This window comes from Pongo abelii, chromosome 20, assembly GCF_028885655.2.
Source record: "Pongo abelii isolate AG06213 chromosome 20, NHGRI_mPonAbe1-v2.0_pri, whole genome shotgun sequence".
Taxonomy (NCBI): Eukaryota; Metazoa; Chordata; class Mammalia; order Primates; family Hominidae; genus Pongo; species Pongo abelii.
Window position 1 is genome coordinate 60156403 of NC_072005.2, and position 19802 is coordinate 60176204.

Below are 19802 nucleotides of genomic sequence, written 5' to 3' on the forward strand. Positions count from 1 at the left end.
GGATTACAGGCATGAGCCACCACGCCCAGCCTAAATAATTCTTTTTTTTTTTTTTTGAGACAGAGTCTCGCTCTGTCGCCCAGGCTGGAGTGCAGTGGCGCGATCTCAGCTCACCGCAACATCCACCTCCCAGGGTCAAGTGATTCTCATTCCTCAGCCTCCCCAGTAGCTGGGATTACAGGCTCCTGCCACCATGTCTGCCTAATTTTTGTATTTTTAGTAGCGGGGGGGTGGTGTTCACCATGTTGGTCAGGCTGGTCTCGAACTCCTGACCTCAAGTGAGCCGCCTGCCTCAGCCTCCCAAAGTACTGGGATTACAGGCATGCACTACTGGGCCTGGCGTTTTTTTTCTTTTCTCAGACAGAGTCTCACTCGGTCGCCCAGGTTGGAGTGCAGTGGCCCTATCTCGGCTCACTGCAACGTCTGCCTCCTGGGTTCAAGCGATTCTCCTGCCTCAGCCTTCTGAGTAGCTGGGATTACAGGTGCCCGCCACCATGTCCAGCTAATTTTTTTTTTTTTTTGTATTTTTAGTAGAAATTGGGTTTCACCATATTGGCCAGGCTGGTCTCAAACTCTTGTCCTCAAATGATCTGCCCGCTTCGGCCTCCAAATGTACTGGGATTACAGGTGTGAGCCACCGTGTCCAGCCGTGTCCACATTTTTTGTTTTTTTTTGTTTTTTTTTTTACAGACAGAGTCTCACTCTGTCGCCCAGGCTGGAGTTCAGTGGCGTGATCTCGGCTCACTGCAACCTCTGCCTCCCAGGTTCATGCCGTTCTCCTGCCTCAGCCTCCCGAGTAGCTGGGACTACAGGTGACCACCACCATGCCCGGCTAATTTTTTGTATTTTAGTAGAGACGGGGTTTCACCTTGTTAGCCAGGATGGTCTCGATCTCCTGACCTTGTGATCTGCCCGCCTCGGCCTCCCAAAGTGCTGGGATTATAGGCTTGAGCCACTGTGCCCGGCCTGTCCACAGTTTCTAACAAGCACTCTGTCAGCCAAATAACTCTTGAGCATGGAACCCAAATATAGATTGTATGGCTCTGAGTGTCTGGCAAGTCAGGCTCTAGAACAAGGCAGCTGGAAGATGGCGTCCTTGACCACTGCAGGGTTCAGCCACTTTAGAGATAATTGATAGTTCCAGTGAGGAGTTGTCCAATAGAAATATAAAAAGCAGGCCAGGTGCAGTGGCTCAAGTCTATAATCCCAGTACTTTGGGAGGCTGAGGCGGGAGGATCACTTGAGCTCAGGAGTTCAAAACTAGCCTGGGCTAGGCCGGGCACGGTGGCTCACGCCTGTAATCCCAGCATTTTGGAAGGCTGAGGCGGTCGGATCATGAGGTCAGGAGATGGAGACCATCCTGGCTAACACGGTGAAACCTCGTCTCTACTAAAAATACAAAAAAAAAAATTAGCCGGGCATGGTGGCGGGCACCTGTAGTCCCAGCTACTCGGGAGGCTGAGGCAGGAGAATGGCGTGAACCCAGGAGGCGGAGCTTGCAGTGAGCTGAGATCACACCACTGCACTCCAGCCTGGGCGACAGAGCAAGACTCTGTCTCTAAAAAAAGAAAACTAGCCTGGGCTACATAGCGAGACCCTTTCTCTACAAAAAATAAAAAAATTAGTCGGGCGTGGTGGAGTACACCTGAGGTCCCAGTTGCTCAGGAGGCTGAGGTGGGAGGATCACTTGAGCCCGGGAGATTGAAGCTGCAGAGAGCTGTGACAGTGTCACTGTACTCTAGCCCGGGCAACAGAGCAAGACTCAAAATGAAGAAACAGATTTTGGCTGTGCGTGGAGGCTCATGCCTGTAATCCCAGCACTTTGGGAGGCCGAGGTGGGTGGATTGCGGGTGGTCAGGAGTTCAAGACCAGCCTGGCTAACATGGCAAAACCCCATCTCTAACTAAAAATACAAAAGGTAGCTGGACATGGTGCCGGGTGCCTGTAATCCCAGCTACTTGGGAGGCTGAGCCAGGAGAATCTCTTGAATCTGGGAGGTGGAGGTTGCAGAGAACCCAGATAGCACCACTGGACTCCAGCCTGAGTGACAGAGAGTGAGACTCCGCCTCAAAAACAAACAAATAAGAAAAAAAAACGGCCAAGCATGATGGCTCACTCCTGTAATCCCAGCACTTTGGGAGGCTGAGGTGGGCAGATCGCCTGAGGTCAGGAGTTCGAGACCAGCATGACCAACATGGAGAAACCTCCTCTCTACTAAAAATACAAAAATTAGCTTGGAATGATGGTGCATGCCTGTAATCCCAGCTACTCGGGAGGCTGAGGCAGGAGAATCGCTTGAACCCGGGAGGCGGAGGTTACAGAGAGCCGAGATCACGCCATTGCACTCCAGCCTGAGCAACAGAGAGAAACTCCGTCTCAACAAAAAAAAAAAAAAGAAAATAAACAAATTTTGAGCATATACCTTGACAGACTCCCCCCTTGACCAAACTTTACACAGGCTGTCCTGAGCCCTCCTGACTAGGCCTGGACCATGGCTGCTATCTTATCTTTGACCTTCCCAGCCCACTCTTAGCAGAGATTCCTGCTGAGTTATCTCTTGACTCTTCCCATCTAATTGCCCCTGATATCTGAGGAAGTGCCTCATCCACCACCTTTGATGTGGGAGGCCTTGGCCCACCTTTAGCAAGAATCCCGTTAGGCCAGTTGAAGCAGAAATCCTCTGTCCAGGGTGCCTCCTTTGTAATTTTCCATCCATGAACCCATCATCTCTCTGTTCTTTGGCTAAATCCCATTTTTGCTCCTTTTTTTTTTTTTTTTTTTTTTTTTGAGACGGAGTCTCGCTCTGTAGCCCAGGCTGGAGTGCAGTGGTGCGATCTTGGCTCACTGCAACCTCCGCCCCTGCAGGTTTAAGCAATTCTCTGCCTCAGCCTCCGGAGCAGCTGGGATTACAGGCACGTGCCACCTTGCCCTGGGAATTTTTTGTATTTTTAGTAGAGATGGGGTTTCACCAATTTGGCCAGGCTGGTCTTGAACTCCCGACCCCGTGATCCACCTGCCTTGGCCTCCCAAAGTGCTGGGATTACAGGCGTGAGCCACTGCGTCCGGCCTTTTTTTGAGACAGGCTGGGGTGCAATGGCATGTTCTCAGCTCACTGCAACTTTCGACTCTCAGGTTCAAGCGATTCTCCTGCCTCAGCCTCTCAAATAGCTGGGATTATAGGTGCCCGCCACCACACATGGCTAAATTTTGTATTTTTTGTAGAGATGGGGTTTCGCCATGTTGGCCACGCTGGTCTTGAACTCCTGACCTCAAGTGATCTGCCCACCTTGGCCTCCTAAAGTGCTGGGATTACAGGCGTGAGCCACCGCACCTGGCCTTTGTCCACTCCTTTCCTCGATACTGAGGTCAGCAAACATTTTCTCTAAAGAGTTAGATAATGAATGGTTTAGGTTTTGTGGGTCACATGGTCTCTGTCACAATTTCTCAACTCTGCAATTAATATAGCAAGAAAGTAGCCATAGGGCCAGGCTCTGGCTCACTCCTGCAATTCCCACGCTTTGGGAGGCCCAGTCACGAGGATCACTTGAGCCCGGGAGTTTGAGACCAGCCTGGGTAATATGGCAAAAACCCATATCTACTACAATTGCAAAAAATTAGCCAAGTGTGGTGGCACGTGCCTGTAGTCCCAGCTACTAGGGAGACTGAGGCAGGGGGTTGCTTGAGCCCAGAAGTTAAAGGTTACAGTGAACCATGATCCAGCCACTGCACTCCAGCCTGGGCTACAGAGTAAAACTCTGGCTCTTTATGAAATAAAAATGAATAAATAGGGTGGGGGGCTAGGGGAGGGAAAACATTAGAGAAATTCCTAATGTAGGTGACGGGTTGATGGGTGCAGGAAACCACCAGGGCACATGTATACCTATGTAACAAAACTGCACGTTCTGCACATGTAACCCAGAACTTAAAGTACAATAAAAATAAATAGATAATTTAAAAATGAATAAATAAATAAGCAGAACCCAGAGGCTCTTTTTTTCTTTCTTTTTTTTTTTTTTGAGACGGAGTTTCTCTCCTGTTGTCCAGGTTGGAGTGCAATGGCGCGTTCTCAGTTCAGAGTCTCTTCCCTTTAATCCCACATACTCAGGAGGCTGAGATGGGAGGGATACTTGAGACCAAGAGTTTGAGAACAGCCTGGGCAATGTGACCAAGACCCTATCTCTAGTTTAAAAAAAAAATGCCACCACGCCTGGCTAGTATGTATATATAGTATTTTTTTTTGTAGAGACAGGGTTTCAGTATGTTGCCCAGGCTGGCCTCAAACTCCTGAGCTCAGGCAATCTGCCACCCTTCACCACCCAAAATGCTGGGATTACGGGTTTGGGCCGCCACGCCGGATCTAATCTTTTTTATACAATGTCCCCCCAACACCCCTGAATCGAGGATGGACGCCGGCACCTTTTAGGTGTTCCACATATTAAAGGATGTGTATTAAATCATGGAGTGTTAAGAACACAGGCAAACAAAATAGGCAGCCATTAACCGGGGAAGGGTTTAATCTAGTCTGGCAAGAATCTTTCCTTCCTGAACTCATCCCATAACAGAAAAGGTGGATAAAATGGTAAATTCTCCTTAATGTCATAAGGAGGTTTATCATGCACCCACCCAAAGGCTGTAGATAAACAGTGACTGAGAGAAAAATGGGATTACAGGAATGAATATTGTACATAAAAGGATTTCTCAAACTGTTAGGCTGTTTACAAAAAAAAAGCTAATCTCATTGTTATGGGGAGCTGGGGCAGATTATGCGAAGGGCTGGGTTTCAGGGTGAGGATTCAGGGCGATTATCATGACAAGGAGGTCTGTTGGTTTGCAAACGATGACCTTTCAGCTCAGCAGGAAGAACTTCTGAGTAGGCAAAGTTTCCTCTATCTGTCCCCTCCTCCCAAGAAGCATGGGCTATGAAATCTCATGTCCTAAATATTTGGGATTTCTGATTCCTTCTGTTATTTTATTTATTTATTTTTTGAGACAGAGTCTCGCTCTTGTTGGCCAGGCTGGAGTGCAGTGGCATCATCTGGGCTCACTGCAACCTCCGTCTCCTCAGTTCAGGCGATTCTCCTGCCTCAGCCTCCCAAGTAGCTGGGATTACAGGCATGCGCCACCACACCTGGCTAATTTTGTATTTTAGTAGAGATGGGGTTTCACCATGTTGGCCAGGATGGTTTGGAATCCCTGACCTCAGGTGATCCACCCACCTCAGCCTCCCAAAGTGCTGGGATTACAGGTGGGAGCCACCGCGCCTGGCTGTCATTTTTTCTTTTTTTCAAAGAGCTCATTTAAGAGTAAAGATAAATTGACACTTAAAGTTCACTAATAGTTAATACAATTATTACAATTTGAGGCTTTACATTAAATATGCGTGTTGAATTACCACAATAATAAAAGACCAGATCAACTATACTTGTCAGGTCAGAATGAAAATCTAAGAAGCGCATCTTGAATTTTTAATTTTTTTCAATTTGATTTTTCTCGTCAAGCCTGGTTGCGGAGGGGGGAAGGTCAAGTCTTAAACTGGTCTCACCACCAATTTTATCAATTGTCAAAAAAATGTCAAACTGGGCCAGGCGTGGTGGCTTATGCCTGTAATCCCAGCACTTTGGGAGGCCAAGGTGAGAGGATCGCTTGAGCCCAGGAGTTTGAGACCAGCCTAGGCAACAAAGCAAGACCAGCATCTCTCTCTCTCTCTCTATATATATATGTATTTTTTTCTTTTTCTTTCTTTCTCTTTTTTTTTTTGAGATGGAGTCTTGCTCTGTCACACAGGCTAAAGTGAATGGTGTGATCTCGGCTCACTGCAACTTCTGCCTCCCAGGTTCAAGCATTTCTCCCTGCCTCAGCCTCCTGAGTAGCTGGGATTACAGGCACCCACCACCACACCCGGCTAATTTTTGTATTTTTTAGTAGAGATGGGGTTTTCTTATGTTGGCCAGGCTGGTCTTGAACTCCTGACCTCAACTGATCCGCCCACGTCAGCCTCCCAAAGTGCTGGGATTACAGGAATGAGCCACTATGCCCAGCCCATCTCTGTATTTTTAAACAAATTATACAACAAAAAAGTAAAATATCACATTGGATCTTTTTTCTTTTTTCTTTGGTTTTTGTTTGTTTGCTTGTTTGTTTTTTTGAGACAGAGTTTTGCTCTTGTTGCCCAGGCTGGAGTGCAATGGCACGATCTCGGCTCACCACAACCTCCGCCTCCCGGGTTCAAGCGATTCTCCTGCCTCAACCTCCAGAGTAGCATGCACCACCACCCCGGCTAATTTTGTATTTTTAGTAGAGACGGAGTTTCTCCATGTTGGCCAGGCTGGTCTTGAACTCCCGACCTCATGTGATCCGCCTACCTCGGCCTCCCAAAGTGCTAGATTACAGGCATGAGCCACCGTGACCAGCCGGATCTTTTTTATTTTATTTTATTTTTTCTTTTTTTCCAGGGATGGGGTCTTGCTCTGTCGCCTGGGCTGGAGTACAGTGGCAGGATCACGCCTCACTGCAGCCTTGAACTCATGGGCTCAAGAGATCCTCCCACCTCAGCCTCCCAAATTGCTGAGATTACAGGCTTGAGCCACTGCCTGCAGTCCTCTTTTAAATGCACTTAAAAATCATCTTTGACTATACTCTTTGTTGAATGTTGATTAAATTCAATTGGACTAATAACATTTTTTATATTCAAAAATACAAATGTTGGCCGGGTGCGGTGGCTCACGCCTGTATTCCCAGCACTTTGGGAGGCCGAGGCGGGCAGATCACCTGAGTTTGAGAGTTTGAGGCCAGCCTGCCCAACATGGAGAAACTAAAAATACAAAATTAGCCGGCGTGGTGACGCATGCCTGTAATTTCAGCTATTCGGGAGGCTGAGGCAGGAGAATCACTTGAACCTGGGAGGCAAAGGTTGTGGTGACCCGAGATCGAGCCACTGCACTCCAGCCTGGGTGGCTGAGGGAGACTCCGTCTCAAAAAAAAAAAAAAAAAAAAAAATAGTCAGCAATGAACTTGCTGTGCTGGCCCAAGGGCAGGAAAAGAAAGTCACCCTTAAAGGAGAAATTTGCAAAGACAAAATGAGGTGATGAGAAAAAGTTGAGTTCTAGGAAATACCAGAGAGATCATCCAGGTGGTTCACAAATAGCAGAAAATCCAGGTGCAGTGTGAGAGGAGTGAGTAGGTTAGATAGGAATCTGGATGGCTGAGAAGCAGTCAGGACATATGCGCTGACCTCCCACAATCTTGACAAAGACCAAAGCAAGAATTTTTTTTTTTTTTTTTTTTTTGAGATGGAGTCTGGCTCTATCACCCAGGCTGGAGTGCGGTGGCGTGATCTCGGCTCACTGCAACCTCTGCCTCCTGGGTTCTAGCGATTCTCGCCAAACATGCTGTCTCATTTCTATCTCTCGCCATCCTTTGCAGCAAATGCTGTACATTTTCATTGATGAAGGAACTAGGTTTAACCAGAAAGATTGAGCACATACTCCCAAAGCTGGCTAGGATTACAAATGGGAAGGAAACCCTGGCCACCTGGGGCCCCAAGTCTTCCCCTTCCTTGAGTCATTCATTATTTTGAGCACTTACCATTTTCAAGCCCCTCCTTACCTCTCCACCCCCCACCTTTTTGAGTTCCTCTCTATGCCTCAAGGTCAAAGGAACTCTAGTGGTTTCATTAAATAAAATCAGAAATGTTTCCACTTTTTTATCAAAGTTGCTCTCAAAAATATTCACTGCTGCACTGTTTTTTTCTTTTCTCTCTCTTTTTTTTTTTTTTTGAGACTAAGTAGTCTCACTCTGTCACCCAGAATGGAGTGCAGTGGTGTGATCTCGGCTCACTGCAACCTCCACCTCCAGGGTTCAAAGGATTCTCCCACCTCAGCCCCCTGAGTAGAAGGGATTATAGGTGTGAGCCACACTGCACCCAGCTTTTAAATTTTTTTTAAATTTATTATTTTTGAGATGGAGTCTCACTCTGTCACCCAGGCTGGAGTGCAGTGGCGTGATCTCGGCTCACTGCAACCTCTGCCGTCCGGGTTCAAGTGATTCCCCTGCCTCAGCCTCCCGAGGAGCTGGGACTACAGGTATCCACCACCATGCTGAGCTAATTTTTGTATTTTTAGTAGAGACGGGGATTCACCATGTTGGCTAGGATGGTCTCGATCTCTTGACCTCGTGATCTGCCTGCCTCGGCCTCCTAAAGTTCTGGCATTATAGGCATGAGCCACTGCGCCCAGCCTATTTATTTATTTTTTGAGACAGGGTCTCACTCTGTCCCCAGGCTGGAATGCGGTGGCACAATCTTGGCTCACTGCAACCTCTGCTTCCCGGGTTCAAGCAATTCTCTTGCCTCAGCCTCCCAAGTAGGTGAGATTACAGGTGTGCACCACCATGCCTGGGCAATTTTTGTATTTTTTGGTAGAGACGGGGTTTCGCCATGTTGCCCAGGCTAGTCTCGAACTCCCGGCCTCAAGTGATCGTCCGCCTCGGCCTCCCTAAGTGCTGGGATTACAGGTGTGAGCCACTGCGCTCGGACAAAATACTATATTTAAATATTTGTTGAGTGGATGACTGAACCCCCAGATGGTGGAATGATTTTCTTCTGGGTATTTCTCTGTGTTTTCCAATGTATTTATAACGAATACATGTTGGCGTTACTAGTAATAGGGATCACCTAATTTCTATTTGAATCAGTGTTTGAAAAAATTTATGAAGGTGTGTCTGACTAAGGCAAGCTAGGATCAAAGGGAGCAGGGTGGCTTGGGGCGGAGACCAGGGGGAGTGAGAGGGTGGGAAGGGGTGGGCTTTAATCCTATCAAAGTTGAATGGGCTCTCAGCCTATATAAGAACCCAGCCAGAGTGAGCACTGTTCTTTCTGGAAGACCTGAGCTGTGGCCGCATCATTGGCCTCTGTGAGTATTGCCATGTTATTTTATTTTCTTTTGTTTTGCTTTATTTTTTAGGGTCAGGATCTCACTGTCACTCAGGATGAAGTGCAACGGGTAGGATGATGGCGCCTTGCACCTTCGACCTCCTGGGACTCACCCTTTTAGCCTCCAGTAGCTGGGACCACAGGCGCGCACCACCATTCCCATGTGGGGTTTTTGGCCTTTTTTTTTTTTCTTTTTTTCTTTCGTAGAGATGGGGTTTTGCTATGTTATCCAAGCTGGTCTCGAACTCCTGGGCTCAAGCAATCCTGCCACCGTAGCCTTCCGAGTAGCTGGAACTACAGGCTTGAGCCACTTCGCCCAGTCGGGCTGTGCTTCTGTTCTATATCTGATTTTTTTTCAGTCTTCAAGACGAAGGCCCCACTGTCCCTCACACGTGTTCCTTCCTACTTGCATTGTACTCAGTCCTCATGGCTTGGATCTGGAGGCTACGGGCGGGGGAGTGCTTTGAATATCTATACGTGGAAAGCCTTGTTTTTCACTTTCTTTTTAAGAAAGGGTAGTTTAATTCGTGTTTTGAAGACCTTCAACAGTTCATCAAGGGCTACTCTCCCTCCTTGCTTAAAAGCCTCTTCTGATGGGTAAGTGCTTCCACTTGCATCGCCGTCTTGCCGCATCCCCTCAGCCTGTGGCACTCAAACTGTGGGGGCACTTTCTGCTCTCTGGTGAAAGTGCCGCCATCTTTTGAGTGTTACCGATTGAGAAAACGCAACCTGGGGGGGAATATACACTGGTTGGGGGGGCGGTGAGTAGCAGGATGGCCCTAGACCCTGCCTATGGCCGTTTCCTCGTAATTTAAATTTCTTGGCCAGGGCTCTTGCAGATGGAGCTGCTCACCCTGTGGGCCTCAAATGTGGAGCACTATTCTGATGTCCAAGTGGAAAGTGCTGCGACATTTGAGCGTCACCGGTGACGCCCATATCAGCGGATGTCGTGGAGCTCGGTCTTCTGCAGGAACTAAAGAGCCTGTGGTTTTGATTCCCAGCCGGAAAAGTGTCTTGGGTACAGGTCCCTTACAGCGTCTGGGTGTAATGGCTCCTGGAAAACCTGGGGAAGGGAAGAGGGGGAGCTCCTGGGCTTCCACCTGACACAACTAAGGGAATCTGGGTTAGATGGTGACAGGAAGAGAACGTTGAAGGGCGGCTGTGCGCCTGCGCCGGGCACGGTGGCTCATGCCTGTAATCCCAGCACTTTGGGAGGCTGAGGCGGGGGCAGATTAGGAGGTTTGAGACCAGCCTGATCAACACGGTGAAACCTCTTCTCTACAAAAATTAGCCGGGCGGCCGGACGCAGTGGCTCACGCCTGTAATCCCAGCACTTTGGGAGGCTGAGGGGGGGGCAGATTAGGAGGTTTGAGACCAGCCTGATCAACACGGTGAAACCTCTTCTCTACAAAAATTAACCGGGCGGCCGGGCGCAGTGGCTCACGCCTGTAATCCCAGCACTTTGGGAGGCCGAGGCGGGCGGATCATGAGGTCAGGAGATCGAGACCATCCTGGCTAACACGGTGAAACCGCTTTTCTACTAAAAGTACAAAAAATGAGCCGGGCGTGGTGGTGGGCGGCTGAGGCAGGAGAATGGCCTGAACCCGGGAGGCAGAGGTTGCAGTGAGCCAAGATGGCGCCATTGCACTCCAGCCTGGGCGACAGACCAAGACTCATTCTCAAAAAACAGCAGCTGTGACCAAGGGACTGGATACACAAAGAAAGGAATACTTTTTGCTGTTGGTGTTATAATTGATATGTAACTTTCCTCTTCCCTCATAGCAAGCAAATTTATTGCTGACATTTAACATGTGTTGGATGATTGGAGGCCAACCTCTTGTAGGCAAGAAAGTCACAGTGATGGCAGATCCTTGCGAGGAGCTCATACTGGGATACTCAAAATGGGGGCGCTTTCCTTTTTCTCTGTACTGGGAAGTGCTTCGATTTTGGGGTGTCCCTGTTTGAGTAGGGCATCACGAACCATCCTGCTTCAAGGGAGCCTGCGGGTCTGACTGCAGCTTCAGCTATGACCTGGAGTTCCCGGGGTTCTCTGCGGAGCACCAGTCTGTATGCTCCATTTTAGATAATAAAAATTGGCATATTCTGGGGTGAGCAGGATCCGGGGTTCACCTGCAGATGAACAGGGCAGGAAAAGCTTAATGGGGTGTCAGGGGAATCTGGCCTTAAAGGGAATTTGGGGCCCTGTTCCTGAATTTCGTAGGCAGCATCCATGTAAGACTGAAGTGGGTTTGGCCAGACCATGGGCTGGAGTGCTTCCACCCTGCTACACCGACAATGCCAGTCTCACTTTTCCTAACTTTTTTTTAATAAAATGTTATGAACAACATCTTGTGTTTCTGGTCTATTGGGTTCCACAAGTGCTGGGATTACAGGCATCAGCCTCATGTCTGGCGTTACTGAAGCTTCTAAGACCCAAGTACATTGCATAAAAATACTTGACAGTATTTTGTGCTTCCCTTCTACCCCTGCTAGAACTCAGAGTTCTGCTCTTTGAGAGTTCTGCTCTTTAAACTTCAAAGGCCGGGCGCAGTGGCAGCACTTTGAGAGGCAGGCTGATCATGAGGTCAGATCAAGGCCATCCTGGCTAACAGTGAGGTGAAACCACATCTCCACTAAACACACAAAAATTAGCCGGGCACGGTGGGCGCCTGTAGCTCCAGGCTGAGGCAGGAGAATGGCGTGAACCCGGGAGGCAGAGCTTGCAGCGAGCCGAGATGGTGCCATCACACTCCAGCCTGGGTGACAGAGCGAGACTGTCTCAAAAAAACTCCACCCAGGCTGAAGTGCGGTGGCACCATCACAGCTCCCTGGAGGCCCAAGCTCCCTGGATCAAAAGATCTAACCACATAAGCACCCCCTCACCCCACCCTTAGTAGCTGGCACCACAGGAGTGTCCCCACATGCTCCACTAATGTTTAGTAGAAATTGGGGTCTCATACATTGGCCAGCTTGGTCTGAAACTTAGGGGAATCAAACATCCCTCCTTTAGTAGAGATGGGGCTTTACTGTCTTGCCCTGGGTGGCCTCCCTGGGATGACGGGTGTGAGCCACGGTGCCAGGCCCAAGTTCATTTTTGGAAGGTTTTTTTGTTTGAGACAATCTCGTGCTCTCGCTCAGGTTGGAGTGCAATGGCGCAATCTTGGTTCACTGCAACCTCCGCCAGTTTAAGCGATTCTCCTGCCTCCGCCTCCCAAGTAGCCGGGATTACAGGCATGAGCCACCATGCCTGGCTATTTTTTTGCATTTTTTTAGTAGAGATGGGATTTCTCCACTTTGGCCAGGCTGCTCTGGAACTCCTGACCCCAGGTGATCCACCCACCTCGGCCTCCCAAAGTGCTGGGATTACAGGCGTGAGCCACTGCGTGGGGCCTTCAGTAGGTTCTTAGTTGCTGTTTGCCCTATCACTGGTTTCCAGGGCTGCTGGCCACTATCCCCTCTAGGTGTTCCTATCCCCTGCAGCTGCTTTGCCCATTCCACAGTATCTGAACTGAAGTAAGATCTCAAATTCAAGGGAGTTTTGTTTTGCTATTTGCACCCACAATTCATAAAGCAGTTGTAGCCTCTGTACCAACACCGCCACCACTGGTGGGAAGTCGCCACGGTAACCAGTAAGACTTCTCTCTTATATTTGACCTACCTGGGCCTCCTGTCATCTTTTCTACAGGCAGCTTGGGGATTGTTAGTTGAGGGTTTTGTTTTGTTTTTTTTTTTTTTTTTTTTTTTTTTTAAAGAGATGGAGTCTCGCTCTGTCGCCAGACTGGAGTGCAATGGCACGATCTTGGCTCACTGCAACCTCTACCTCCCGGGTTCAAGCGATTCTTTTGCCTCAGCCTCCCGAGTAGCTGGTATTATAGGCACCCACCACCATGCCCAGCTAATTTTTTTTGGATTTTTAGTAGAGATGGGGTTTCCCCATGTTGGCCAGGCTGGTCTCAAACTCCTGACCTCAAGTGATCCACCCACCTTGGCCTCCCAAAGTTCTGGGACTACAGGTTTGAGCCACTGCGCCCAGCCTTTAGTTGAGTTTCTTAAGCTTGTTTAGGGTTTGGCCTGTACGGCCAGCAGGGGGTAGGTGGGGGTGGTTTATAAGCAGGGCTGTTTGCTTCAGAAGCAGCTGTGGAAACAGGACTGAACACAGACATATAAAGAATATTGGGTAAATAACTTTTTAAAAAATTTAGAGATAGGATCCCACTATGTTGCCCAGTCTGGTCTTGAAACCTAAACAATCTCTTATCCCAAAGTGCTGGGATTGCAGAAAGAGCTTAAGGCACAGTTTTACGTGGTAATGGTGGGCCATTTTTAGTTTTTTTTTTTGTAGACGATCTTGTCATCTAGGCTGGAATGTAGCGGTTCCATCGAGCTAGGTGTAGCCTCCACTTCCCAGACTCAAGCATTCCTTTTTCCTCAGCTTCAGTAGCTGGGTCTACGCGTGAATACCCCTTCTGGGGTAGATGGATAGTAGCATAGAGTAGATAATTTTTTTGTGTTCAGGTGGCACCTTAAGTTTGGTATCAAAATTCTTGGTCTTCTAAAGAGCTGGAATTAGACACGAACTGTTGCACCTGGCCAATAGGACAATTATGTCCACAGGACTGAGTCAGTATCTGATCTCTGGAGTTGTAAGGTCACTTTTTCTGAAATTGCCTCAGTCTCCTTGCAGGTTTTGGTCTGTAGATCTCTAGTGTGTGGGCTGAGCACAGCATGGGGACCTGATTTCCCACCAGGCACTGACATAGTTTAAAGTTTCTTAGTTCGAATTCCTAGTAATGGGAATATAGATTTCTGTGTGTTGAAATGGGAATATGGATTTCTCTCTTTTTTTTTTTTTTAGACGAAGTCTTGCTCTGTCACTAGGCTGGAGTGCAGTGGCACAATCTCGGCTCACTGCAACCTCCGCCTCCTGGGTTCAAGTGATTCCCCTGCCTCGGCCTCCTGAGTAGCTGGGACTACAGGCGCCCTCCACCACGCCCTGCTAATTTTTTGTATTTTAGTAGAGACGGGGTTTCACCATGTTGGCCAGGATGGTCTTGATCTCCTCACCTTATGATCCACCCGCCTTGGCCTCCCAAAGTGCTGGGATTACAAGTGTGAGCCTCTGCACCCCGCCAAGGGAATATGGATTCTTTTTTTTTTTTTTTTTTGAGATGGCGTCTCACTCTGTCACCCAGGCTGAAGTGCAATGGTGTGATCTCGGCTCACTGCAACCTCTGCCTCCCGGGTTCAAGTGATTCTCCTGCCTCAGCCTCCCGAGTAGCTGGGATTACAGGCATGCGCTATCACGCCTGGTTAATTCTATACTTTTATTAGAGACGGGATTTCTCCATGTTGGTCAGGCTGGTCTTGAACTCCCGACCTCAGGTGCTCTGCCCTCCTTGGCCTCCCAAAGTGCTGGGATTACAGGCATGAGTCACCACACCCAGATTTTTTTTTTTTTTTTTTTTTTAAGAGTCTTGCTCTGTCGCCCAGGCTAGAGTGCAGTGGCGCGATCTTGGTTCACTGCAACCTCTGCTTCCCAGGTGCAAGCGATTCTCCTGCCTCAGCCTCCCCAGCAGCTGGGACTATAGGTGCATGCCACCACACCCAGCTAATTTTTTGTATTTTTAGTAGAGATGGGGTTTCACTGTGTTAGCCAGGATGGTATTGATCTCTTGAGCTAGTGATCCACCCGCCTCAGCCTCCCAAAGTGCTGGGATTACAGGCATGAGCCACCGTGCCCAGCGTAATTTTTGTATTTTTAGTAGGTTTCACCATGTTGGCCAGGCTGGTCTCGAACTCTTGACCTCAGCTGATCTGCCTACCTCGGCCTCTGAAAGTATTTAGATTACAGGCGTGAGCCACCGCACCTGGCGGGCTCTGTATTTTTGTTGAAAGCACAGTGTATGATAGGTTATGGCCAGCCTACACGTGGCCTTGTAGGTTTCAGTTCTTGGCAGGGCCCAGTGAATTCCAGGCAGGGGGCCATCCTGCCATGCCTGCCACATTAAGATTTCAGGCATTATCCCCTCCAGCAAGGGAGGATCAGGGCTGTTGGCATAACAAGCATTCTGAGGGTTAGCTTGCATACCAGTCTCTTCCTAAATGCTGAGTGTCCCGTGTATCCTGTGACATTTGAGAATAGGCTTTCCTCAACTTGGCACAATTTGCCTTTGGACCAAGTGCTTTGTCCTGTGCATTCCTTGCTGGATGTTGGCTTGCATTCCTAGTGTCGTCCACTAGATGGCAGTGGCACCCACCCCAGAGCTCAAATATTAATATGTCCTGATGCAGCCAGGGCTTGGCAGGGCTGGGTGGCCTCTGAGGGCCACTACTGGCCATTTTTCACCGTCTCCCTCTGTTGCCCAGGCTGGGGCGCAGTGGTGCAAGGACAGCTCACTGTAGCCTGGACCTCCTGGGCTCAAGCGATCCTCCCACCTCAGTCCCCAGTGTAGCTGGGACTACAGGCATGTGCTGCTACTCCTGGGTAATTAATTGTACTAATTAACAGTAGTTGGCTAATTAGTAATAGTGGAGTCTTGCTATGTTGCTTAGGCTGGTCTCTAACTCCTGGACTTAAGCAACCCATCTTGCCTCCACCTTCGAAAGTACGGGGGTTACAGGCGTGAGACACCGCACCTGGCCCCTGTTGGGCTTTACCCCTCCTGTTAGGGGTCATCAAACCTCTCTTAGTTGGTCATCCCTTAAAGCTCTGTCAAACTCTTTTTTTTTTTTTTGAGACGGAGTCCCACTCTGTCGCCCAGGCTGGAGTGCAGGGGTGCGATCTCGGCTCACTGCAACCTCCACCTCCCGGGTTCAAGTGATTCTCCTGCCTCAGCCTCCCGAGTAGCTGGGACTACAGGTGCCCCCCACCACGCCCGGCTAATTTTTTTTTTTATTTTTAGTAGAGACAGGGTTTCACCATCTTGGCCAGGCTGATCTCAAACTCCTGACCTCGTGATCCACCTGCCTCGGCCTCTCGAAGTGCTGGGATTACAGACATGAGCCACCATGCCTGGCCAGCTCTGTCAAACATTAATTTGATCCCAAGCAGAGGGACTTCTGATCTCAATCTGCATGAGTTTGTCTCTAGGAAGGAGCATGATCATTATGCTGTAGGGGTGATGAGCACCCTCCCATCTTCCTCTGTCCAGATCTCAGGGGAGAGCCAGCAGATAGGACTATTCAGCAGCCAATGTCCAAATAAGGTTTTGTTACTCGAAGCGCTGCCAACCTACTGTGGGTCATTTTATTCAGGTCCATCCCAAATAACCTGTGGACACAAGAGTTGATGTTATTCCAGTCCACTACTGTGGCATTCAATTAATAAGCCTTAAGTACCTATTGTGCACTACTGTGATAAGATCATTCCATGATCCTCCAGAAATTCCAGTCTTGGCTCACTGCAACCTCCGCCTCCCAGGTTCAAGCGATTCTCCTGCCTCAGCCTCCCCAGTAGCTGGGACTACCGCCACCACGCCTGGCTAATTTTTTGTATTTTTAGTAGAGACAAGGTTTCACTGTGTTAGCCAGGATGGTCTTAATCTCCTAACCTCGTGATCCACCCGCCTCGGCCTCCCAAAGTGCTGGGATTACAGGCGTGAACCACCGCGCCCGGCCATAATTTTTTTTTTTTTTTTATACTGAGTCTCGCTGTCACCCAGGCTGGAGTAGGGTGGTGCGATCTTGGCTTACTGCAACCTCCACGTCCCATGTCCAAGTGATCCTCCCACCTCAGCCTCCCTAGTAGCTGGGACTACAGAGTAGCTGGGACTACCGGTGCGTGCTACCATGCCCAGCTAATTTGTGTATTTTTAGCAGAGACAGGGATTCACCGTGTTGGCCAGGCTGGTCTAGAACTCCTGACCTCAAGCGATCTGCTCATGTTGGCCTCCCAAAGTGCTGGGATTATAGGTGTGAGCCACCACACCTGGCCAATTCATAATTTATCATAGCCTTATGAAGATGCAACTATGTTCTCCATTTTTTTTTCTTTCCCCAAGATGGAGTCTTGCTCTGTTGCCCAGGCTGGAGTGCAGTGGCATGATCTTGGCTCACTGCAACCTCCACCTCCTGGCTTCAAGCGATTCTCCTGCCTCAGCCTCCCAAGTAGCTGGGATTACAGGCGCGTGCCACCACACCCGGCTAATTTTTGTATAGAGCCACCCGCTCCCAGCCGTAAGTTTTTGTATTTTTAGTAGAGATGTGGTTTTGCTGTGTTGGCCAGGCTGGTCTTGAACACCTGGCCTCAAGTGATTTGCCTGCCTTGGCCTTTTTTTTCTTGAGACAAGTTCCTGCTCGGTCACTCAGGCTGGAGTGCAGTGGTGTAAGCATGCCTCACTGCAGCCTCGAACTCCTGGGCTCAAACGATCCTCCCACCTCAGCCCCCTGAGTAGCTTTGACTAGAGAGGTGTGTGCCACCACAACTGGGGTGTGTGGGTGTGTGTGTTTGTGTAGAGATGGGATTTTGCCATGTTGCCCAGGCTAATCTCAAATTTCTGAGCTCAAGCAATTTTCCTAACTCAGCCTGTCAAAGTACTGGGATTACAGGCGCCATCCCCTGCACCCAGCCTAAACTTTGATTGCATCACTGCACTCCAGCCTGGGCGACAGCAAGATCCTGTCCAAAAAAAGATGCAATTGGAGTTTGAACCCAGGCAGAGTAATTCTAGATTCTCACTCGAATTACAGTGACCTCCAATGCAATTGGTGAGCCACGATGGTCCCCTTCAACAGACAAGGAAATTTTTTTTTTTTTTTTTTTGAGACAGAATCTCACTCTGTCGCCCAGGCTGGAGTGCAGTGGTGCGATCTTGGCTCACTGCAAGCTCCACCTCCCAGGTTCACACCATTCTCCTGCCTCAGTCTCCTCAGTAGCTGGGACTACAGGTGCCCACCACTACGCCCGGCTAATTTTTTGTATTTTTAGTAGAGATGGGGTTTCGCCTTGTTAGCCAGGATGGTCTCGATCTCCTGACCTTGTGATCCGCCCACCTCGGCCTCCCAAAGTGCTGGGATTACAGGCGTGAGCCACCGTGCCCGGTCTCAGACAAGGAAATTATCCAAGGTCACACAGCCAGTAGATGACATAGGTAATATTTGGCCTCATCTGTATGCCCCCTAATTGCATACACCAGTGCATAACGTATTTGTCCATCCAGCTTATCTACCCTCATGCTCCCAGCCCAATGTCCAGCCTCCACCAGAAAGAACTGGTCATCATTCCTCACCAGAGGACTCGGAGTTTGCAGCCAGGATGGCTCAGCCGCTTGCAAAGCAGTCGGACACCTGTGTCCCCTAGGGCGTTGTTGGTCAGATAAAGGTCGGTCAAGGTCTGGTTGATCCCCAGGGTGAAGTAAAGAGTCTTACAAGCCTTGGCTGTGAGTCCACAGCTATCCAGCCTGGTGAAGATAAGGAATTGGTTAAGGTAACATCAGGTGCTACTTATGTTATTTGGAGGCAGAGTCTCACCCTGTCGCCCAGGCTGGAGTACAGTGGTGAGATTTCAGCTCACTGCAACCTCTGCCTCCCAGGTTCAAGCGATTCTCCTGCCTCAGCCTCCTGAGTAGCTGAGATTACAGGCGTGCACTACCACCGATTAGCGTGGCTAATCTTTGTATCCTTTTATTTTTGTTTTGTTTGAGATGGAGTCTCCCTCTGTTGCCCATGCTGGAGTGCTGTGGCCCGATCTCGGCTCACTGCAACCTCCCTCCCAGGTTCAAGTGATTTTCCTGCCTCAGCCCAGCAGCTGGGACTACAGGCGCGAGCGACCACACCCAACTAATTGTTGTATTTTTAGTAGAGACGGGGTTTCACCATGCTGGCCAGAATGGTCTCAATCTCTTGACCTGGTGATCCGCCCACCTCAGCCTCCCAAAGTGCTGGGATTACAGGCATGAGCCACTGTGCCCGGCCGTAATTTTTGTATCTTTAGTAGAGATGGGATTTCACCATGTTGGCCAGGCTGGTCTCAAACTCCTGACCTCAAGTGATCCACCCACCTTGGCCTCCCAAAGTGCTGGGATTATAGGCGTGAGCCACTACACCCAGCCTCTGAAACATTTAAAAAAATTATTTGGGCTAGGCCGGGCGTGGTGGCTCACGCCTGTAATCCCAGCACTTTGGGAGGCCGAGGCGGGTGGATCACCTAAGGTCGGGAGTTCAAGACCAGCCTGACCAACATGAGAAACCCCATCTCTACTAAAAATACAAAATTAGCCGGGGTGGTGGCACATGCCTGTAATCCCAGATACTTGGGAGGCTGAGGCAGGAGAATCACTTGAACCCGGGAGGCGGAGGTTTCGGTGATCCCAGATCACGCCATTGCACTCCAGCCTGGGCAACAAGAGCGAAACTCCATCTCAAAAAAAAATCTGGGCTAGATGGTGCACGCCTGTAATCCCAGCTACTGGGAGGCTGAGGCAGGAGAATTGCTTGAACCTGGGAGGTGGAGGTTGCAGTGAGCCAAGATCATGCCACTGCACTCCAGGGTGACAGTGAGACCCTGTTTAAAAAAAAAAAAAATCCCAAATAAACTAGATGATGCCTCATCCCATTCTAAATCCTTCAGATTAGGGCTACAGCTGGCCTGGCAGAAAGGTGAGGGAGAAAGTCACAATTAACATTTGATTGGAATTTACAGAGCACCAGATTGAATTATTTTTTTTTTTCTCGAGATGGAGTCTTGCTCTGGCACCCAGGCTGGAGTGCAATGGTGTGATCTCGGCGCACTGTAACCTCCACCTCCTGGGTTCAAGCGATTCTCCTGCCTCAGCCTCCTGTGTAGCTGGGATTACAGACGCCCACCACCACGCCAGACTAATTTTTGTATTCTTAATAGAGATGGCCATGTTGGCCAAGCTGGTCTCGAACTCCT

At 49.3% G+C, this 19802-nt stretch overlaps 1 protein-coding gene across 3 annotated transcripts in view; it reads right to left on the reverse strand.

Annotated features, from left to right (window-relative positions):
• Window positions 1-15802: 15802 nt before the first annotated feature.
• The window catches only part of NLRP12 (NLR family pyrin domain containing 12), a 32589-nt gene continuing 28589 nt past the window's right edge, over window positions 15803-19802 (reverse strand). For 2 of the 3 annotated variants that reach the window (XM_024237521.2, XM_024237520.2), the window contains exons 9-10: window positions 18157-18327; window positions 15803-16199 (exon numbers count right to left, since the gene is read on the reverse strand). In XM_024237521.2, the coding sequence (XP_024093289.2) occupies window positions 16112-16199; window positions 18157-18327 (259 nt within the window). In that variant the 3' untranslated portion in view covers window positions 15803-16111. The remainder of the gene's footprint in view (window positions 16200-18156; window positions 18328-19802) is intronic. The other variant, XM_054538955.2, reaches the window with a different exon arrangement.